The sequence below is a fragment of a genome, unplaced genomic scaffold (assembly GCF_019419815.1).
Source record: "Pyrus x bretschneideri cultivar Hongxiangsu unplaced genomic scaffold, Pyrus_bretschneideri_v1 Contig200, whole genome shotgun sequence".
In the NCBI taxonomy this organism is placed as follows: Eukaryota; Viridiplantae; Streptophyta; class Magnoliopsida; order Rosales; family Rosaceae; genus Pyrus; species Pyrus x bretschneideri.
The window spans coordinates 385,528-409,915 of record NW_025999503.1 but is presented as its reverse complement, the minus strand read 5'-3'; the positions used below and the strand labels follow the sequence as shown (position 1 = coordinate 409,915).

Here is a 24,388-nt window from a genome sequence, read left to right as displayed (position 1 = left end):
AGGTATTTCTACCTGACGTTCGGCCTTCAACTTGTTTACTTCCTCAAGGAGTTGTAGGACAAAGGGGTCCTGAGTGGAGTCAGGTACTGCTGGATCATTCTTCCATAAGTCTCCATCTCCTCTTGGAAGTAGGAAAGCTTGATCAAGGGCATAAGATTTTTCCTTGGACTCACCGTACTGACTTCCAGAGCGAGCCTGTCGAAACGCCCCCGAGTCCCCCGTACCTTCATATTCCTCTAGGACATGTCGCTCATTACCTAGATTGGTAGTTGGCTTAGGGCATAGGAGATGACTGAATCTTTCAGAAACCCTTGGGTCATTGACCTTCGAGCTTATGTGGATGGGGTTCTCTCGACGTTGCCTCAGGAAGTCCCGACAGTCACAATAAACGGGATCATTCTACTCCTTCTGCAAGAAGGTGCATTCCTCCACTTCTCCTGCTTTGGGTCGAAGCAGCTAGGTCGAGAGAGGTTTCATGTTGATCAACACCTTGATCAACTCGCTCCCCATTAAGGATATCCATGTTGAAGGCAGGTGATCCCTCGTGTTGGGGGGCACCCTGGTGGTGGTTGACTTCCTCAGGGACGATGAGTTTGTGTGTTTGAGTATGCCTAGCTTCATGGAGCATCTCGAAGAGCTTCTCATACTGCTCCTGGAGGATCTCATTCTTTATCGCTATCTTGTTGTTCTGAGCCTCTAGCTCATCGACTTTAGCCTGAAGAGCAAACTTTTTTCGTTGCTTCGCACTAAGTGCGAAAGGGATGTCGTTTTGCGTGCTGTGGCTCCCTTCACTCCCCATGTTGGAGAAGGGTGTTTGGTCGAAAGAAAGTGTACGAATGGTGGAAACCAGCTTGACAAAGCTGGAGAAAGTAGGAATAAGTGCGATTCCCACAGATGGTGCCACATGTTGATGCACAAAATCGGCGAGGACTTTGGTACAACATAAAGTGTCAAGTTTGTGACCTTCGCTAGGTTGCTCTGGTCATTAGTGTGGATAAGTATGTAAATGAATAGAGATACGGAAACAAACAACACAAGATGTACGTGGTTCACCCAGATTGGCTACGTCCACCGAGTAGAGGAGTTCTCATTAATTGTGAAGGGTTTACACAAATACATAGGTTCAAGCTCTCTTTTAGTAAGTTGTAGTGAATAGTTTAGTACAAATGACATTAGAGGTTATTGTGGGAGAATGATCTCCTTTTATAGAAGAGAGTTTCTAGCTTTGTTCTGACATTGACACGTGTCGTGTTGTGATTGGCCTCTGATATCGACACGTGTTGCGCTATGATTGGCCTCTGATACCGACATGTGTTACGTTGTGATTGGCCTCCTAGTTGGAGGAAAAATCTTGTGGGTCCTTGACGGTATACTGTTGACGAGTGCATAGTAGTTTTGGGATTGGTCAAGTATGGTACAAACATATTATTTTATAACTTTTTGGATAATAACACGTGGTACAACGAGAACGATTAAAAATCTTATCCGAAATTAGAAATAAAATTATTTTGTATTATTTTATATAAAAATAATAATAATATTTTATTGCCTTGTCAGAGCTATTGAAGTGCAACGGCGGAGATGCAAAAGGCGATTACTGTTCATTAAGGGCAGTTACTGTTCACTGGGTGAATAGCATAGTATATTACCTGGGGGTTCCCATGCTGGAAGTGCTCTTAAGTTTTTTACTTTACCATTTCCTGATGTTTGCACCAGAGAAGACCAAATACAGAATTCTATAATTGTAAAAAATAATGGGTAGTCAACCTATTCATTGTTAGTGATATAGTTCCCTTTTATTTGCAAAATGAAATTGTAATGCCATTTCCCACTTTTTCTTCTGGTCAATGGTGGCATTACATTTTTGGTGGAAGCTGCACTGCCTGGTTTCAGGATGGGTACAACCCAGTTGCGATTGATATGAAGGGAGACGAGGACAATTCTAGGAGCAATAAGAAGAGAAATCCATTCAGTACTGATTTTTTCGGCTCTCTCTGCTATGCTTTCCAGCACAGGAAACTTATAGAGCTCTACGGTGATCTAACCAGGATTGATTATAGTCTCGATATTTGTTCAGCTTCAGCTTTGGCTAAAAGGGTTATTTATGGTTTGAAGAGTTCCTCTGCTAATAATGCACAAGATCTGGTGTCCTCCCCGAGGATCAATATAATCTTTCAGCAGCAGGTATTTCTATTTATACCTTAACTGTCTAAATGTTGTGCACCTTAAGTTGGAAGAGAATTTTTAAATGTAGTTATGCACAATATGTTACAAAGTCCACATAGTCATTTGCTAATTGGTATTTGTGGAAGCGCGTATGTAACATCCCACATCGACCAACGGAGAGAGGGTGACGTGCCTTATATGTACATGTGCACCTTCATATAGCACAAGGCCTTTTGGAAACTCACTGGTTTCGGGTTCCATTGGAACTCCGAAGTTAAGCGAGCTCGGGCGAGAGCAATCCCAGTATGGGTGACATACTGGGAAATTCTAGTTTGAGTTCCCAAAAACAAAACCATGAGGGCGTGATCGGAGCCCAAAACGGACAATATCGTGTTATGGCGGAGTTGACACTGGGATGTGATAGTGTATGCCCTGTCTGATTTCGATAATCTGCAGTCATTTTTCCGTTGACGTATCTGTACAGTCGTTTTACTACTCATGTGTTTTAATGTACGACTATTAGATCAGCGTAGAACTTTAAAATGAGAGGATGAAAAGCTGAGCTCCTTTATATGGCTACTAACATGCGTGGCTGGGGTGAATGTTTTGGTTACTGGGATGAAAATCCAATTGTTATTGACACATTACGTTTCCTTTGTAGATTTAAGGGCCAATTGTCTTTCGAACGGATTCCAGGATTGCACTTGACTGTGTTAGTATCGTGCCACTTCCACTTGAAGGTTGAAGAGAGTTTGAGTAGCAAAGCCTGGAGATAAAATTGCCTACTAGTTGATGAGTTTTGTAAGTCTTTCCGTCCTCATTTGTCCTGACTTGGGAGGGAGCCCGAGGATTTTCCTATGTCCATGTGTACATTTATTTGTTTATTATGTAGGATATTTCATATGATGCGAATGTGAAATTTGAGAATCGATATTAACATTAAATTTATAAATTGGAACCTATTCACCTCCCTTAAACTAGCATCTTCCTTCATTGAAATATAACATAGCGTATTGACTCGACTTCACCGAGCGGGGCCGGTCAAATGTAGATCCAATTCAAAATCTCAGTGGACCCTTCTTATTTCCACCTATGTAGATTTAAGGGTTAGAATGTTGTTTGCAGTTGGATCTGCTAATATTTCAATACTTCTGTTTTTAATTGCCGACTTGCTTAGTGTACAATCTTGCAACATCAACACATCAACATAAAAGCAAGAACACATCACTAGATACAATCCTACTGGTGGGTTATAGTGTAGGTTATCACCACTATCTCCTTTCACACCATGGTGGATTTTGCGGATTTCCCAACCATCAATCTCTTTCTTGCAAAGTACTTCTATGACAATGATACATCGCCATGGTAAAGTCTCAAGCCAATGAAACAATTATAACTCATAAGTTTTTCTCCACTTAATATCATGTCATTAGCACAAATGCGATAAAGAGGATACACCATGTTCAAACTCATTTCAAGACAGACGAGGACCCAAAGGAAGAGAAATAAAACCTTCACAAACCCACCACTTGAACCCCAAAACCGAAACCAAAAAGAATTCGCGCTCCCTCACTCTTTCGACAGCCAACAATGGCGAACCTGAGGACGGCGATGGACTCAGCCTTCTGGGACTTGAACGTTTCTTCGCCTCAGACCCTTGAGGGCTCGGCCAAGGCCGTTCCCGGCGACCCCTTTCCTCTCGACGGTGCTCGAGCCAGCCGAGCCCTTAGGATTCAGCAACTCTTTCTTCTGGGTGTTATACCTTCCTACAACCCCAATTCTTACAGGACTTGGGTTCTTTCTCTCGCCAGTCCCTCTGCTCAGACCAGCTACCTCTAACTGGTACACGGCTACAACTTCTTTGCTTAGCTATTGCCTATTGGGTTTTCTCAAATTTATTTTATTTTTCGTTTAATGGATATTCTTTTTCGTTTTACGTGTTTCTGTTGATTGGTTTGTGGTTTGTATGGTTACTGAGAAAATGATGGGAAATGGGAGTGATTCATTTGTTGTTTGTTTGGTTGCCGGGAAAGTTTGGAGAGAAGAACAATTGAAATTGTTGTTATGGGGTTGAATTGGGTAAAGGAAAAAGGTTAGGAAAGATAATTTGTCTCCTGTTTCCTGAGAAATGAACCTTTTTTTTGTTCTCCAAATTCGTATTTTTGTAAACAATTTTTATGTTACTAATTGCTAAGGAGCCTCTGCTTCTAGGTTTGGTTTGTTCTTTGTTTGATATTTAGGAAGATGTTGGTATATTGTATAAACTTTGGGTTATTGGTGAATTACTTGATGTGAGAAAGAGAGATTGAGTGGAAAGCTTGACAGCCGAACAAAGCTTGTTTGCCTAGTTCTAGTGGTATAGCACATAAAGCATGAATTTTTTGTTGCCTTGTTATTTTACTGATTTGCAAGCGAGTTCTTATGTTTTTCGAGAGCATCAAAGCTTTATCAGGTTTATCAGAGCACTGGTTGGGATTATCCCTATGCTTAGACCAAAGTCATCTCACATTAGCATTCTTAGTTGTCCGACATACTAATTCCCTTGTTACATGATCTGCGTGAAAATAGGTGGCTTGGATTAATTGGGCAGTTCCGCCCGAAGAAACTCTTTTCTTGTATTAAAGCTGAAGTTACCAATGATGAGATGTGGTGAAGCGTGTCTTGGACAAGTCACTTTATTCGTTTGGATTATGCACACAGCTTCTTTCGTCTCCGTCCTAATCCATAAAGTTGAGCACAGAAGGACATGGTGAGAAAAAAGGACGCCGCAACAAATTGATGCTCTTTCATAAGGCACACATTTACTTTCTTGTTTTGACCTTTAATCAAATGTTTAAACAGTCAGAATTCCTTTTGTCCCTTGTTTGCCGGGTTTTTGAAGCTAGTTTGAGGGATTTATGGGTGTCAATTTCTTCATTTTTTTGCACAATTACTATGGCTAGGTGGATAATTTGTTTACTGATTGGAGTTGTTAGGTTTAAAGTTCTTTTTTGGGTTTGTTCATGCCAGGTTGTAGCATCATCCAACTGCGATTTTTTTCTTTCTTTCATATGACAAATTTCTCTTATAGGAATTGAAGTTAAAAATAAGTAATTATAGGGATGTATCACTTGAACTTTACCAGATTCTGTCAGCATGTATAATCTTAAAGTATTGTTTCCTAATTTATTAATTGTTGAAAAGTAGGGCCTTGTTTGGTCTCTAGGATTGGAACGGAATGGACAAACTGCTATATTGAGGGTATATTAAAGATAGGGGTGAATGATTTTTCATATTGAGGTGATTAGAAGGGGAATATGGAAAATAATCCCTTCTGATCCTTACCATTTTGGTGGATTGGAATGGAAAATAATCCATCTCCTACCTTCAAGTAAGCCACAATTTTTTCATTTCTTTTGTCAACATACCTTGAATATAGTGGGTTGTCCATTTCAAACCAATCTTAGAGACCAAATGAGGCCACAATTTTTTCATTTCTTTCCTGAACATACCTTGTATATAGGTTCGTATATATCAACATGCTTCAAAAATCTTAATTTACAAGTGTCTTCTGTTTACCACTTTTCTTTATAGGTTACATGACTTGATAACATTGCACAAATGCACTGCAGGGAACATAGATAAAATTGGAAAGTTTCAAGTCTATAAATTAAGAGCCATGTACTGACAAAGTTAATATCAGTACCTTTAACATTGCACATGTGCTGCCTAAGCTGTTTGAGTGAAAAAGTTCATGTCTGTACCTTTATTTCCTTTATTTATCTTCCTGTTTAAATTATGAGCCATGCATTAAATTTTCTCAACCTTTAAGGTGTTTGCAGCTTCCTTACCATGATATTACACTTGAGGCTGCATGGCCTGAACTGTTCGTTGACCATAAGGGAAAATACTGGGATGTGCCTGAGTCAATTTCCTTAGATATGTCATCACTTGTCTCCAAATCTGGATTGCGGTACCACATTGGTGTACATAAAAACAGTGGTCATCCCCAGGCAGTTAATTCCATAGATGATGAGGCACCTCCTTCTCTAATGCCTGGATTCTGCGCAAAGGCTGCCTTTTCTTATGAAAAAAGCCAAGATCTTTGGAGTCAAAATGAGACACGAAAAGACATCATGATACAGAAAGAAAAGGGTTTGTTTTGGCGGCCATCTTATGATTTGCGTCTTAAAGAACCTCATGCTGCATTATATGGAGTTTTTGGTAATTTAACACGTTACTCATATTTTCTGTGATAACTTGTATTATCTCGTTACAGTTTTTTGGAAGTTTCATACCAATACTCAGGTGTATATTATAATTTTTTAGTTTATACATTTGCATGTTTTTATACATGTATACATGTTTTGGTACCTCTTAGTTTCATTTATATTGTATGTGTGTAGTTTTCTACTTTAGTATATTAAAAGCCAGTAGACTTAAGGAGTATGTCACCTCCTTTCATGGTGTTCCGTGGTGGTAGGTGTGACTGCAGTAAAAGAAAATAATAGTAATAAAAATAATTCTAGAGACAAATTCTAACAGAGCAATTCAATATTTTTTTTGTGTTTACGAGTCCAGATCCGTTGCCGACAGTATGCAGTATCTTTAGGTTTTTACTTTAACTATTTCCTGATGTTTGCCCCAGGGAAGGCCAGATACGAAATTCTTTAATTGTCAAAATTAATCATTGTTAGTGATATAGTTCCCTTTCGCTTGCAAAATTAATTTGTAATGCCATTCTCACTTCTTCTGGTCAATGGTGGCATTACATTTTAGGTGGAGGCTGCACTGCCTGGTTTCAGGATGGGTACAACCCAGTGGCAGTTGATATGAGGGGAGACGAGGGCAATTCTTCGAGCAGTAAGAAGAGAAGTCCATTCAGTATTGATTTTTTCGGCTCTCTCTGCTATACTTTCCAGCACGTAAAACTTGGAGAGCTCTACGGTGATCTGACCTGGATTGATGCTCGCCTGGATATTTGTTCAGCGTCAGGTTTGGCTAAAAGGGTGATAATGGTTTGAAGAGTTCCTCAGCTAATAGTGCAAAAGATCCGATGTCCTCCCCTAGGATCAATCTAATCTTTCTGCAGCAGGTATTTCTATTTATTCCTTAACTTTTTAAATGTTTCACACCTTAAGTTGTAAGAGATATTTTAAATGCAGTTATGCACAATGTGTTACAAAACCTGCATCGTCCCCATCAAATCCTCAAAACAAATCTTCCTCAAAATATTCCATCTTCACCTCCAAAATACCCACAATGTTCAAAAACGTCAATCTGGGAAAGCTACGCGCTGTGCCTTCTTTTCTTCGCCGCGGTTAAACGACTTGGTAGAAAAATCTGAAATTTTGGTACAATCATCTTGAAAGACTCACGACCATCCTTCAATTGAAATCTCTAAAATTCATCCGTTTGATCACTTTTTACTCAAGAGGAAGTCGAATGCCTTGCATTGAAAATACATAACAAAGTATCAAAATTCTACCAAAATAACCAATAAACTATAACTAAGAATAGGGTAAAATATATGGTATAATATGTACTCATCAAATACTCCCAAACTTAGCTTTTTGCCTGTCCTCTAGCAAAACAAAACTCAAAAATAAAAAATAAAAACTAACAAACTAAAAACTTTTTGCCTGTCCTCTAGCAAAACAAAACTTAAAAACAAAATAATAAAAACTAACAAACTAAAAACTTTAACAAAAATTGACTATGGCAATTTTAACAAAAACTGTGCATGACACTGGATCTGTGACATGGCTTTGATGAATGTCCACCTCTGTGTTGCTTGGACCAACAATATTTTAATGAAATATGAGAGTGAGCGAGCGAAAGATAAATGTTGATGAATGCTAAGATAAATGTTGATGAATGGATGACTGATGAATGCATATTTTTGTATCTTTATTGTTTCGTTTATAGAAGAGTAAGGTTTATGTCCCTCTTCTTTTTCATGTATTTTTTATTTCTTTTTCACGTGTTACGAGAAGTTAGGTTTATGTCCTCTAATTTATGTAACTTATTTTATGTTATTAATAAAATTCTCCTCGTACCGTCAAGGTTTTCTGAAAAAATAAAATAAAAAAAGCAATAAGCTACTATATAACGCTTCCCATTTTCAACCAGGGATAAACCTCTCAACATAGAGCAGGAAATCCAACATAGGTTTGAAATTTGATGAATACTTTCCACAACTTTGTATTTTAATTTTTAATTTTAATTCTTTCAGAGTGTTCGTCTTGTAATGTTTGGCAAAGCTAGAACGTCATTCTTCAAGCATAATTCGATGCAAATAAGTTTGTTTGGCTAACATTGATCAACTAGCCATTTGCACTGCATTTTTTATCTAACAAATACGAGAACGCTTTCACATAACATCAATACTATTACATGCTATACCACATTATTAACAATAAGCTTCTATTCACATATACCATTTGCTCGAAGTTTGTTTCTGATCCGACACATATGTGCCACAGCATCATAGATGTTCAATCTTTCTCTAGGCAACTCCGCTGAGCAAGCAACACCAATTTCTAAAACAGAGATTAAACTTTCTATGATTAGGATGCGATTCCTTGCCCTCCCCTCATTAGGATGATTGCTCTCTTGAACAAGAACGGGATCCAAAACCTCTTCCACTTGCTCAGGCAGAGCTGCCTTCACAAAGCTATAAAGGTTTGAAGTTCCCTGAAACATGTCATCGGTCGGTCTTTTTCCTGTAAATATTTCCAACAGGAGGATGCCAAAGCTGTACACATCACCTTGTGTCCACACTTCATGTCCCATGCCATATTCTGCATTCCACAATTCAGAACATTAGATTCTAATTTTCTAGTGAAATGCTAAAAGCTCATTTCATGTTTGAAAATTTTAAAATAAATACTGCACAATTTTAAAATACTAGCTAGGGAAAAATAAACCACCAAGTGTATTTACCTGGAGGAGCATAACCAATAGTTCCCTTGATCCCTAAAGAGCTTGATTGATTTCCCGAAGAATTTTCAGCAGCTTTTGGTAGGAACCTCACCAACCCGAAGTCACCTACATGTGCAACCATGTCCTCATTGAGAAGAATATTGCTGGGTTTGAGGTCGCAATGAACTATTGGCGTCTCACAATGATGATGGAGATAATCCAATGCCATAGCAACATCAATAACAATATTCAACCTCTGAGAAATTGTTAAGCTTCTTGGCCTCTCATTTGTCTCACCAATTGTATGAATTGGATACAGCCATTCCTCCAAGCTCCCGTTAACCATGAACTCATAAATTAAGGCCTTGAAGTCGTGACCGCGATAATCAAAACCAGAACATGCTGAGAGTACCTTGACAAGATTACGGTGTCTAATATTTCTGAAAGCCTCGCACTCAGCAATAAAACTTTTGTAAGCTCCGCGACGAACGAGGTTGAGTACCTTGATGGCAACTGGAGTTTCACGTTGCTCAAGTAGTCCTTTATAAACGGACCCAAAACTACCCATACCGACCAAGTTGGTTGAGGAGAATCCATTTGTTGCCTTTAGAAGACTTTGGTAAGACACCTGGGGAAATTTGTCCGAATCACTTGCAGGTTGACCCTTTTTGTCCCTCCGTGAGCAATAAAGGTACAAAAAGGTTAGTGCAAAAATGACTCCAAGAATCCCACAAACGAGGGAGAGAACCAATTTCATGGTTAAGCTCAATCCTTTCTTTTTTGCATGCTGGAGTTTGCACTTTGGCAAATGAAACTCAGGTATGCCCCCACAAAGCTTGCTATTTCCTTCAACTGATGTCGCCGTTGCATTCTTGAACGCTCCTTTGATCGGCAACATGCCCTCAAAATTGTTATAAGATAGATTCAGAGATTCCAAAAATACAAAACGTTCTAAGAATTCTGGAATTGTGCCTGACAAGTTGTTGTGAGAGAGAGACAATTCTATAAGACCTCTTAGTGAACTCAAAGTTGATGGAATCGTCCCATTAAAGAAATTTCCATCCATGTATAGGTACTCTAATTTTATACAACTAACAAGACTTGTGGGAATTTTACCGAATAACATGTTATCAGAGATATCTAAATACTCTAGATTTATTAAAGTTCCTATGTTCTCTGGCAGGGAGCCTGTAAAATGATTTTGAGGTAAACTCAATACATACAAGTTCAACAGACCAACGATTTCTTGCGATATGATACCGCTAAAAATGTTGGCATCAAGAGATAAGATCCTCAAATTCTGACACTTAATTAAACACGGCAGGATGTTGCCTTGAAGTTTGTTGCCGTCTAAGGATAACTCATTTAGTTGACTTAAATTTCCGAAAGAGGATGGAAGATTGCCACAAAGAGAGTTCACACTCAAATTTAATAGATATAACTTGTGCAGCTTTCCTACACCAGGGGGAATGTGACCTGATAATTGGTTCTCAGACATGAACAAAACCTGTAAGTTAGCCAGATTTGCAATCTCATTCGGGATACTTCCTAATATTTTATTTTGACCTATATAGAAGATTTGAAGAGAAGAAGACAGGTTTCCTATGCATTGAGGTAACGTGCCCCCAAAATTGTTGGTACGCATATTGAGATATTCTAAATGGGTGTCATTGCTCAAATCGCAGAGAAAGGTCAAGTCATCAATTCCCCCACTTCCGAGATGGTTGTCACCAAGGGTTAACCGCTTAAGCTTATGCAAATTTGTCAAAGGAGGGACCTTTCCATGCAGGTGGTTACCTGCCATCCCCAATCTAATTAGATTTGAGGCATTAGATAATGAAACAGGAATAGGTCCACTGAATTGGTTTTCGTTAATGGAAAATAGTTGGAGCCTCGGAATGACCATACCTAAGTTTGAGGGCAGCGTCCCTTGGATTTCATTTATTGTCATAGAAAGGACTGTGAGAGAAGAGAGATTAAAGATTGACGGAGGAAGCATACCCGAAAACCTATTTACATCGAAAGCAAGAAAGCTAAGATTGGTCATTCGGCCAAAAATATCAGGGACAGTGCCACTCAAATTATTAGAAGATGCGGAGAACTGTTCAAGAGATGATAAGTTTCTAAAAGAAGGAGGGACTCCCCCTGTAAAGTGGTTAAAGTGTATGCGAAAATATCTTAACTTTGACAGGAGGCCAAGCTCATTCGGAATTTTTCCCATCAGCACATTGAAACCAACAGCGAGCCTGAGGAGCTGAGAGCAACGCGACAAGTTGGTAGGAATTTCTCCACTCAGTGAATTGTTGTTTAACCATAGGTGTTGCAATCTGTGCAGGCGGCTGAATTCTGGAGGAATTTCATGGCCTAAGCTGTTGTTTTGGAGATCAATGACTCTCAAAAAACTCAAGTTCCCAACATGCGGCGATATAGATCCTCCAAGTTTCAAGGACCACAGGCTCAAGCTTGTGACCCTCTTATGACGACGACCACATGTAACGCCATGCCAAGAGCAAAAGTGGATGGTTTCATTCCATGAAGTCAGGACTTGAAAAGGGTCATGAGTTATGCTAGCCTTGATTTCAAGCAAAGCGAGTCTATCTGTCTCATTTCCCGGAAGGGCGAAACAAGGAAGGCAAGAGTGAAGAATGAAAGCATGCATTAAAAAGGATGACAAAAACACTGCAGAAATGGAGTTGTAAAACCCCATCCCCATCATGATGATATTTGTTTTGTGCGGAAGTTAAAACTCAATTTATAAAAGAGTATAGCAGGACTGATGGTTTATCTAGCAGCTTTAGCAGAATCCAATTTATAATCATAACCAGAGTGCTCTGTACCCATGCAGTGGATCTACAGCCACCGACATCGTAGTCGATGAGGGATGGTTTGCATTGACCTGACAAAAACAATATCTCTCTTTACTTTTTAACTTAATTTTATGAATAAATTCAATTTACATCTAATTCTGTGAACTAATATTAGGAATATTTCACTATTTTGAAAATTACTGTATTCATTTTTCTTTAATTTTTTTTTTAACGAACGATATTATCTACACTAAGGGGTGGAGAGTGGGCTAAGCCTGACAATGTGCTATTAATAATGTGGTTTTAAATTCACCTTTGGTGAAAATTGAATATAAGACTTCTCACTTCAAGTGAAGAGGAATGTCTCTAGATTGTAAAATGACATTCATTCTTTAACTTAAAACAAATGAAGAAAAATAAGAGAGATATTGGTTTTGTGTGAAATTTTCTCTTTGATTATAAACAATATGACACAGTGACTTGCTTGATTTTTTATTTTTATATTTATAGGACATGGTGACTTGCTTGATGAATGTGTTCTTGCTGAGAAAATTTTATGGATATCAAAAATACAAGTTATATGATGTATTATTCTACGTATTATAATAAAGTTAGGCGACAATGTTGACGTATGTCACTTTTTGGGTATATTAATAAAATAACAAATTTACGTTTTATATTTAAGTAAAATAATAACCATAATCATGTCCGGATACATCAAACATTGCTCATTCTTGTTCATCGATAGTATGCAAAAAAAAAAAAATTAAAAAAAAAAAATATATATATATATATATTTATCTTTGGTTTTGTACAATGACAATTGCTAATTTTGGTGTAGTGTTGTGTCATTTATTTATGCCAACAAATAGTGTAGGTCTTCCGACTCCTCTCCTTCCGGATTGGTCGTGTTTGCGTCTCGTGATAGGATTGAGGATATACACAAAAGATTACGGGTAATGTTAAGAAGATTAAATTTGTAGATAAAATTTACAAACTAAATAATGTGTCATTAGTAAGAATCATCGCGTTTATCAAAGCTTAAGTCATAATTTAATTATCAACTTTCATATCATTTAGTTTACAAAATTTTATTTACAAATTTTATTTTACTAACATTATCCAAAAAACAAGTAATGCAAACTTTACCACGCCAGTAGAGAAAAGAAAAAATAAATAAAAAAAGCTCCCCCACTCTACGTTATAAGAGAAGATAAAGGTTTTAAGTCATAATTACGGTCACTTGATACCATTAGTGTATAATTTAGTAGTACTTTTATATGTTTGTAAGATTTCTTAAATGAAATCCAACGTTAAGGGGATCAGCTTTTGTGCATCTCTAGCATTGGACAGTGCCGTGGTAGACTGGTAGATATAGCTGGCATTCATCAATTATTACTCAATGATTTAAATGATTCTCTTCAACGGTTCCAATTTCTCGATCCTAAAGTTCCAAACATAAAAATCGAAAATAGATCTGATTCTGAATGAAAGGCCCTTTTCGTGGCTGGCCTCCAGCTAGCCTACAAAAGTCGACCACATTTGGAAAAGTTGCACATTGCAATAATTTGTAAAGTTGTACTATGGCATCGTAATGATTTGATCGTAATGATTTGGAAAGTTGCATCTTAAGGTGGAGACAAAAATGGCTATTGTACAAAGCTGCGTTTTCATTTTGGTCAGCATTCACATGAAATGTTTTTTTTTGGGTGTCTTTTGATAATGTAACATTTCAAAAAAATACTGTTGCACTTCAATTATATTAGACACCCACATAAGTCTTGAACGGTCAAGGTATGCTTTAAAAGAAATGAATTATTATCGAGCTATATTATTAGAAATACCAAAAACACTATTCACTTTTTGTGTTGGCTTTATATATAGATTACTAGCCTACCAACTTGAAATAAGTGTTGAAAGATAGCGACTACATTGTTTTGATTCTATTTTCTTGCTTAGCTTACAAGTTAAGTTGGAAAAAGTGTGTGCTACTAGACTTTGCGATGGTCAAACTGTTAGCTTTATAAGGTTATACAATTAAAACACAAACGTATGAGTGACAAATCTGATTCCAGTTGTAACCATGGTACTCGAGTAAGGAAGGAGAAAGGGCACAGCGACACCAATGTCTTCTACAAACTCCTAGCATAATACAACTACTCCACGGGAAGCATTATGTTGTGTGTTCTAAGGCTTATAGGGACCGGTGTTTTTATATAGGCTAAAAGTTAGGGTTTCCATCCATAAAGGAAACCTAAACTTACTTTCTTAGCCTCCAAGTCAAGTATCATAATCATATTCAATTAAGGATTCCATCAATCCTATTTCCAATATAAGACACCTTATATAGGATTGATATCTTTAAGAGATCAAATCACAATCAACATTATTCTCCAATATTACATTCCTATTACATGTAGTAGACCACTTAAAGGTTGATTTATATTGGATAAATCCAACACAAATTAGAGTTGGAAATTGCCATCTAAATAGTTTTAGCAGTTTGGATTTCAAATTAGAAATATTTTTTCAAAATATCAAACTGATGCAAGGTGCAACGACTAAAAACAAAATAAAATGAAAAGAAAAATTGATATGCAGAGTTAATTATTTCCTAGTGCAAGGAGAGTCCTGAAAACCCCAAAACCCCAAAACCCCATCTCTAGTACCAACCTACAACATAGACAACCAGAAGAACAAAGTTGAACAATCTCACAAACAAAAAGGCACAAACTAAGAAAGAAATCTCTTTGCATATTTCATTCATTCAAAAAAGGTCTAACATCCCCACCTTCCAGCAAGAAGTAGGTTTTATCACCAACTTGTAACTTACATTCAAAATTTAAAAGGGCAATAAACTTAATAGCATTGAAAATTGAAAATTACATAAAGAAAGACTATTATCAGCAATAAAAACGTCATGGCTGTTATGATCAGCCAAAAAAATGCCCTAAGCTGTTATTGAGTTTATTAAGTAGTACTTAATAATGTTAAGCATTCAATTTATCCCAACGATCCATAAATGAACTAGCCATCATATATGCATCATCCTCTCTGGGTTGGAGAAAATTCGCCTTCGAATTTGCCTCTCTAGTATCTTCGTTGTCCACTTTGAATGGAATGAGATGTTTCACATTGAACACATTAGAAGTATGAATATGGCTAGGCAACTTTAGGTGATAAGCATTGAGGTTAATCTTTTCAAGAATTTCATATGGCCCAATCTTCCTTGCAAACAGTTTATTGGAATCTCCAGCTGAAAAACGATCATTCGTCAAAACTGCCCAAACAAATTCTCCCACATCAAACTCCACCATTCGCCTTTTGGAATCTGCATGAGCTTTGTATTTCTGACTTGTTTCTTGAAGGTGCTTGTGCGTCATGCTATCGATCTGCTTGACATTATCAATGAAACTTTCATCTTTGCCACTAATTCTTTTCGCGTTTGGTACAGGAGCAAGATCAACTGGTGCTAGTGGAATTAAGCCAAAGACAGTGTAGAAATGATACATTCCGGTGCTGCAATTGACAGAACAATAGTAGGCGAACTCCACAATACATAACTTATGGTCCAATGACTTTAGATGCTAACCAACTAAGCAACGCAAAAGGTCCCCTAATTAGCGATTCACAACTTCAGTTTGCCCATCAGGTTGAGGATGAGGCGTTGCTAAAATTCAATTGTGTATTAGCTAATTTCCGCAGGCTCCTCAAAAAATGACTCAGAAATTTCGTGTTCCGATCAGAAACAATCGATCTTGGTAACTCATGAATTTGATATACATCATGAAAGAATAACTCAGCAACTTTCGAAGCATCCATTGTCTTCTTGCAGACAATAAAGTGAGCCATCTTGGAAAATCGATCCATCACAACAAAAATTGAGACTACACCGCACTGAGTACAAGGCTAACCTGAAACAAAAATTCGACATCGTTCTACAAAACGATATACATATTTGCGCATGGTAAGCCAGAAATAAGAGAAAGAAATAAGCTCAGGGTCTTGTCCCTTCCAACGTGGCCTTCATTATGTAACTCTTGTATGATCCTCAATCTTAAACTAGACTCTGTTATGCAAAGTTGGTTCCCCTTAAAAAGAAACCCATCATGCAACACATATTATGTTATAGTTCCATGCTTAACATCTTTAACAAATGTAGAGAAGAAAGGATTAGTTTTCAATAAATCCTTCAAAAAGTCAAACCCCAATACTTGAATTCTCATCGAGCCAAGTAAACACTTCCTCCGACTCAAAGCACCTGCAACCTGATTTTGCACACCGGCTTTGTGCTTTAAGACGAATGTAAATTCTTGCAACTATGCTGCCCACTTAGCATGCCTCGTTGGCAATTTTTCCTGATTGTTTATATGCTTTAAAGAGTCATGATCGGAGAACATAACAAACTCTTTGTAGATCAGATAGTGCCTCCAATACTGCAATGCTTGCACAATGGCATAGAATTCCAAGTTGTTTGTGGAATAATTCAATGTTGAATGATGAGTCCATATGATGCCATATATTTCACCATATTCTTAGTTATAGTTAGCAAAGTCCTGTTAGAACAATTATTACTTTATTTATAACAATAACTAAACTTTACTTTCTTTTTTTTAGAACAAAAAAAAAAAAAAAGGAACTCAAATGAAAGCAAGTGCTTCAATCTCACCCCCAAAAATCATGTTGGTGTGAATGTGCTAATTGTCAAAGGATAACTCATGAATTAGTGCCTAAACAACAATAAATAGAAAATACTCTACCGTGGGGTTCATCTCCACCATGTTCATTTGTTCTAACGTTTAAAATAATATATGAATACAAACTTAAAAAGAATGAAAAAATTTAGTATACTTAAAAATTAAAAATCTAAATATTTTACTTTCCCACCTCAAACTTAAATCACACATTGTTCTCAAGATGCGGAAAAAATAAAGAAAGAAAACAAAAATATTAAAACCTTAAAAACCGAAAAATAGCTAACAAAGACAAAGAAAATAAACTAGGGAATAGAAATAGAAAAAAGAAACAATGAAAGAAAGTATAAAATAACAAAGGAAGAGATATAGCTGGCATTCATCAATTATTACTGATCCATTTCACAAGAACTCAATGATTTAAATGATTCTCTTCAACGGTTCCAATTTCTCGATCTGAAAGTTCCAAACATAAAAATCCAAAATAGATTTGATTCCGAATGAAAGGCCCTTTTCGTGGCTGGCCTGCAGCTAGCTTACAAAAGTCGACCACATCTGGAAAAGTTGCATATTGCAATAATTTGTAAAGTTGTACTATGGCATCGTAATGATTTGGAAAGTTGCATCCTAAGGTGGAGACAAAAATGGCTATTGTACAAAGCTGCGTTTTCATTTCGGTCAGGATTCACATGAAATGTTTTTTTTTGGGTGTCTTCTGATAATGTAACATTCCAGGAAAATACTATTGCACTTCAATTATATTAGACACCCACATGAGTCTTGAACGGTCGAGGTATGCTTTAAAAGAAATGAATTATTATCGAGCTATATTATTAGAAATACCAAAAACACTATTCACTTTTTGTGTTGGCTTTATATATAGATTACTAGCCTACCAACTTGAAATAAGTGTTGAAAGATAGCGACTACATTGTTTTGATTCTATTTTCTTGCTTAGCTTACAAGTTAAGTTGGAAAAGTGTGTGCTACTAGACTTTGCGATGGTCAAACTGTTAGCTTTATAAGGTTATACAATTAAAACACAAACGTATGAGTGACAAATCTGATTCCAGTTGTAACCATGGTACTCGAGTAAGGAAGGAGAAAGGGCACAGCGACACCAATGTCTTCTACAAACTCCTAGCATAATACAACTACTCCACGGGAAGCATTATGTTGTGTGTTCTAAGGCTTATAGGGACCGGTGTTTTTATATAGGCTAAAAGTTAGGGTTTCCATCCATAAAGGAAACCTAAACTTACTTTCTTAGCCTCCAAGTCAAGTATCATAATCATATTCAATTAAGGATTCCATCAATCCTATTTCCAATATAAGACACCTTATATAGGATTGATATCTTTAAGACATCAAATCACAATGAACATTATTCTCCAATATTACATTCCTATTACATGTAGTAGACCACTTAAAGGTTGATTTATATTGGATAAATCCAACACAAACTAGAGTTGGAAATTGCCATCTAAATAGTTTTAGCAGTTTGGATTTCAAATTAGAAACATTTTTTCAAAATATCAAACTGATGCAAGGTGCAACGACTAAAAACAAAATAAAATGAAAAGAAAAATTGATATTCAGAGTCCATTATTTCCTAGTGCAAGGAGAGTCCTAAAAAACCCCAAAACCCCGTCTCTAGTACCAACCTACAACATAGACAACCAAAAGAACAAAGCTGAACAATCTCACAAACAAAAAGGCACAAACTAAGAAAGAAATCTCTCTGCATATTTCATTCATTCAAAAAAGGTCTAACATCCCCACTTTCCAGCAAGAAGTAGGTTTTATCACCAACTTGTAACTTACATTCAGAATTTAAAAGGGCAATAAACTTAATAGCATTGAAAATTGAAAATTACATAAAGAAAGGCTATTATCAGCAATAAAAACGTCATGGTTGTTATGATCAGCCAAAAAAAGGCCCTAAGATGTGATTGAGTTTATTAAGTAGTACTTAATAATGTTAAGCATTCAATTTATCCCAACGATCCATAAATGAACTAGCCATCATATCTGCATCATCCTCTCTGGGTTGGAGAAAATTCGCCTTCGAATTTGCATCTCTAGTATCTTCGTTGTCCACTTTGAATGGAATGAGAGGTTTCACATTGAACACATTAGAAGTACGAATATGGCTAGGCAACTTCAGGTGATAAGCATTGAGGTTAATCTTTTCAAGAATTTCATATGGCCCAATCTTCCTTGCAAACAGTTTATTGGAATCTCCAGCTGAAAAACGATCATTCGTCAAAACTGCCCAAACAAATGCTCCCACATCAAACTCCACCATTCACCTTTCGGAATCTGCATGAGCTTTGTATTTTTGACTTGTTTCTTGAAGGTGCTTGTGCGTCATGCTATCGATCTGCTTGACATTATCAACGAAACTTTCATCTTTGCCACTAATTCTTTTCGCGTTTGGTACAGGAGCAAGATCAACTGGTGCTAGTGGAATTAAGCCAAAGACAATGTATAAAGGACACATTCTGGTGCTACAATTGACGAAACAATAGTAGGCAAACTCCACAATACATAACTTGTGGTCTAATGACTTCAGATGCTAACCAACTAGGCAAAGCAAAAGGTCCCCTAATTAGCGATTCACAACTTCAGTTTGCCCATCAAGTTGAGGATGAGGCGTTGCTAAAATTCAATTGGGTATTAGCTAATTTCTGCAAGCTCCTAAAAAAAATACTCAGAAATTTGGTGTTCTGATCAGAAATAATCGATCTTGGTAACCCATGAATTTGATATACATCATGAAAGAATAACTCAACAACTTTTGAAGCATCCGTTGTCTTCTTGCAGACAATAAAGTGAGCCATCTTGGAAAATCGATCCATCACAACAAAAATTGAGTCTATACCGCACTAAGTATGAGGCAAATCTGAAACAAAATCCATGCTTTTATCTACCCATGGTTGTGATGGAATGGGTAATGGCATGTATAATCCAGTGTTTGCCGCTTTGCCTTTAGAAACTTGACAGATTCGACATCGTTCTACAAAACGATATACATATTTGCGCATGGTAGGCCAGAAATAAGAGAAAGAAATAAGCTCAAGGTCTTGTCCCTTCCAATGTGGCCTTCATTATAAAACTCTTGTATGATCCTCAATCTTAAACTAGACTCTGGTATGCAAAGTTGGTTCCCTTTAAAGAGAAACCCATCATGCAACACATATTATGTTATAGTTCCATGCTTAACATCTTTAACAAATGTAGAGAAGAAAGGATCAGTTTTCAATAAATCCTTCAAAGAGTCAAACCCCAATACTTGAATTCTCATCGAGGCAAGTAAATATTTCCTCCGACATAAAGCACATGCAACCTGATTTTGCACACCGGCTTTGTGCTTTAAGACAAATGTAAATTCTTGCAAATATGCTGGCCACTTAGCATGCCTTGTTGGTAATTTTTCTTGATTGTTTATATGCTTTAAAGAGTCATGATCGGAGAACATAACAAACTCTTTGTACATCAGATAGTGCCTCCAATACTGCAATGCTTGAACAATGGCATAGAATTCCAAGTCATTTGTGGAATAATTCAATGTCGAATGATGAGTCCATATTATGCCATATATTTCACCCTATTCTTAGTTATAATTTATTGGAATAATCCTATATAAGGCATCACGCAAAACACGAGCATCAGAAGAGCCTTGCCATCCAGGTAACACATAAAAAATCTTGAATTTGGACCACAAATTCCTAACATATTAGTGGATATATCACCCTTTCTATCTTGATATCTTGGTCTTTCCTCATCCATTATCGATACTGGTATGAGGGTTCCATCAAGTGCTCCAAGACAATTCTAAATAAAAATGTCATACAAATGAAAAAAAAAGAAAAGAGATAAGTCTAAAAAGCTAATGAAGATATCAAACGAAGACATATTTTTTTGGTATAGTTGTTGATTGATTACCTCAAACCACCGCCACTTGTCTCTTTCAGAATTGCCAATAACACTTGGCTGATATTTCACATATTCTTGACTTATTTTCATCATTGCATGCAACACATTGTGAAATTGCTGACTAATTGTTTCCTTGGAACGATAATAATGAAAACCGATGACTCTAACCTTCAAGTTGTGGGCAAGTATATTAAAAAATATTGCAACAGATTCTTCAATGGACACATTTCTCGTGCGAACTAATCCACCAATCCCTTGTAAAATTTCACATAATTGCTTAAATGCACTCTTGCTAACTCATAATTGTTCAATGCATGTTGAATCCTTTCCATCGAGGAATCGACCAAGGAAAGATTGCCTTTCTTGATCCCAATCATTTGAAGGTTCTTTGAGAAGAACACTCGTACTATGCCAATGCATGACCATGACAATAACATATATAATTGTACTGACAATAATTTTCCTTTTTTACCTATTTTCCTCTTCATTTATAGCACGCTGTTGCTTTACCCTCGTTAGCATGTCTACAATATGAGTATTTTACATACCTATTTGAATGTATGAACAAAGATATATTGAGATATGCAACAAATATTTATGGGATAATAGTATTTTCCATTGAAGTGAAGTAAAAAGTTCAGGGGAAGAACCCCCCCCCCCCCCCCAAAAAACCCAAAAAAAAAAAGCCACCACCATCACCAAAAACCCTCCACCTTTCCCAGGTAAGGTTAATTACATACCAAATAGACAATTCAATCGGAGAAAAAAAAAACATAATAAGCACACCAAACATTAAACTATCAACAAAATTCACAATTCTATAATGAGTATACCCTTTTTTGATTTCCTATTACATGCATTTTCGCACAAAAAATGTATTACTATTGATCCCCAAGCATAAACATTCCAAAGGCCAGCATAATGCTTCTCTATTCAAACATATTCATATATCTAATGTCTATATGTATACTTGTCCTTTTTCATTTCTGTTTTCTCCCACTACGTTTTAGTGCAAGAGGTACCTCAGAATACAAGATATCTAACTATATGCATAAGGAATCATTAAGTAGATCCAGGATCGAGATTGAACATTATCAAAATATTCCTCACTCTTCAAATTATGCAGACTGAATTCGGGATTCCAACCGTTGTTGGAATTGTGAAATTACACCTCTTTAGGAGGAAATTAAACTCAGAAATCTTCGTCCCCAATTTCCACCTTTTTTCCCGTAGAAATTGGCGTTTCTCACGCTGCAAGGTTCCCAAACGAGGGAAAACTGCTTTCCCATCCTAAATTCCCTAGTTTAAGTGAAATTCTATTTTATTTTACCGTATCCAAATGAGGTGTAAAGGAATTTGAAATAAGGGTAGTTGAAAAGGATCTTTTGTCTAGTTGAGCCGTAGGTACCAAGTCTTAGGCAAGCCTAGAGTGCACAGTTTCTTTTAGGGTAATTCTGGATTGGCGACGAAGGGTTTTGGCAAGACGACTAACAAAACGGGAAATTGGGATGATTTAGTTCGTACAATTAGTCACTCGAGACCAAGTGGTATAAGTACAAAATGGGATGTACGAGGTCTGGGTGTTTACTTATACGGATTAACGGGTATAGACGAAGATTCTGCATTGCAATCTACATTGTTGTTAATAATGAATGCATACTTTATTTTTTTTTTGACAGAAGTACGATAATTCATTGCAAGCAAATTCAAAATACAAACAAATTGAGAATAGTGTGCATACTAGGCCTTGATAAAACCTTGCCGGGAATTTCACTCCGGTCGAAGGAAAAAAGTGTCTTCCACAACATAAAGGACCTATCCTCAAATGTCAATACATAAACAAATTTCGAACTATCTTCGAACAAAATATGCAACTTAGGGGATTATACCATGACACTTAATTTAAGATTGTCAATTTACCATGACAAGGTTATGTCCTTACTGAGTTGTTGAAGCTCATCCCTTTATTGTTATGCAGGTTTTTGAACTAAACAATTCAAAGGGTAGGCAGGATGGGATTGTGTCAGATGTGAGGCTAGAATTTGTTTTATCTATTTATATTAGCATTGTAAAGAATTTGTATTTATCTATTTATCTGCTTCTTTCTCCCTTGCCCATCTATCTACTTCTCTCTTTCCCAGATCTGAAACCCAGCCCATCCACTGCCTAAATCTCAACACCAAAATTTGAAAAAAAAAATTCAAAACAAAAACAACAACAATCCCCATACAAAATTCTTCCTTATTCCCAATAATTCCCAAAAAATTCCCAAAAAAAAAAACATTTTCCCAGAAAATTCCTGAGAAATGGATTGAGAAAGGGAGAGAGTAGCTTTGGTACAAAGAAACATGGAGAGACGGAGGAGAGAGTAGCTTTAGGGACGATTTTGCAGGAAAAATCACCTTGAAGGATATTGTTTTGCAGGAAAAAATGAGTGCTGGGGGACGACACTAACGAGGAAGAAAAGAATGAACTCCCAAAGAGAAAGTCTAGATAGAGAAGAGCGTCCCAGGCACAAACACAAAGAAAAAGCTTGAATAAAAAATAAAATATTATTGAGTTAATAACAAAATATTATTAAATGTGTATTTAATGATATAAAGTTATAGTTGTTAACTATTCCTTTTTTTTAGTCCGGCACTCTACCAAATGCTTCACTAAATCGATCCAGCTTAGTCTAGTCTAAGTCAATCCAGCTTAGTCCCTAAAGGTAGTCCAGTCTGAGTTAATCTGGTGCAACAAACGCACCCTTAGTGTTTACCCTGACTTGGGAGCCTAGGGATTTTCCTACGTCTGCTATGTACATTTTCAGAGTTTATTTAAATGCATACATGTAAGATACCTTCATGTGATGTGGATGTGAAAATTAATTTGCTAATCCAAATTGGCATTAGATTTATAAATTGGAACCTATTCACCTCCCTTAAACTAGTACCATCCATCATTGAAACATAACATATGAGCTCTTCATCACCACCCTTTCCATTCACACCATGGTGGATTTTGTGGATTTCTCAACCACTAATCACTTTCTCGCAAAGGACTTTTATGACAATAATACGTTGCCATGGTGAAGTCTCAAGCCAATGAAACAATTATAACTGTATAAGTTTTTCTATGCAATATTATGTCATTAGCACGAAACGCGATAGTGAGGATACACCCATACCTTAGAACTTGTTTCAAAAAGAGATCTCTTGGTAGGGATAGCAACGGTTCGGTTTGGGGATGAAAGTGCTATATCCAATCCCATAACCATGAAAATTAACCATATCCATAACCGCAAATTAACCATCGGGTTTTATCCATAACCATAGCCATCGGTTAACGGTTATATCCATTTTTGTCAATACAAAAAATATATTTGTTTAATTGACGCATGATAATTTATTAAATATTAATTTCGTCATTAAATATTTGATGTATAAAATAATTTAATGAATGGATCTTGTGGAGCATAAAAGTTAAAGTTAAACATTAATAATGTTGGTTGATCTTTTGATAACTCCCATAAGTACAATTAAATTCTCATAGATTTTGATTTATATCAAAACTTATGAACATTCCCACAAAATGCAACTCACATAATGCAATTTTTGTATTACACTCAAAGTAAGGGATTTGGCAAATAATGAATATACATATGTGTGTGTATATATATTTTAATATTTTAATATTATGAATAATTATATTATATATTATTCGGTTCGGATTCGGGTACTGATACGGATTTTGACCCTTATAACCATGTCCAAAATCATAACCGAATAATATTCATATTTTTTTCCCATATCCAAAATACACCCGAATTTTTATATCCAAATCCAATCTATTCAGACGATTATCTATGATTATCAAGTTAAACAATTAGAATTGTCA

The 24,388-nt window shown here is 36.5% G+C and overlaps 1 protein-coding gene and 1 pseudogene across 1 annotated transcript; one reads left to right on the top strand and one right to left on the bottom strand.

Moving 5' to 3' along the window:
- Positions 1 to 3,427: 3,427 nt before the first annotated feature.
- On the top strand, positions 3,428 to 7,670 carry LOC125477192 (annotated as a pseudogene).
- A 901-nt stretch (positions 7,671 to 8,571) lies between these two features.
- On the bottom strand, positions 8,572 to 11,957 carry LOC125477215 (probable LRR receptor-like serine/threonine-protein kinase At3g47570). The gene is made up of 3 exons (XM_048584171.1): positions 10,978 to 11,957; positions 9,091 to 10,866; positions 8,572 to 8,948 (listed from the first exon to the last, which is right to left on the bottom strand). Exons 1-3 carry the CDS (start codon positions 11,783 to 11,785, stop codon positions 8,572 to 8,574), a joined length of 2,961 nt encoding a protein of 986 aa, XP_048440128.1. The 5' UTR covers positions 11,786 to 11,957.
- Between the last annotated feature and the right edge of the window lie 12,431 nt (positions 11,958 to 24,388).

Excerpts from the sequence above, each read along its gene's own strand:
- LOC125477215 (XM_048584171.1), bottom strand. The coding sequence starts at position 11,785 with ATGATGGGGATGGGGTTTTACAACTCCATTTCTGCAGTGTTTTTGTCA. Across the intron at positions 10,867-10,977 it reads GACGCTGCCCTCAAACTTAG|GTAACCACCTGCATGGAAAG; the intron begins GTATGGTCATTC and ends TGGGGATGGCAG. Across the intron at positions 8,949-9,090 it reads TATTGGTTATGCTCCTCCAG|AATATGGCATGGGACATGAA; the intron begins GTAAATACACTT and ends TGTGGAATGCAG.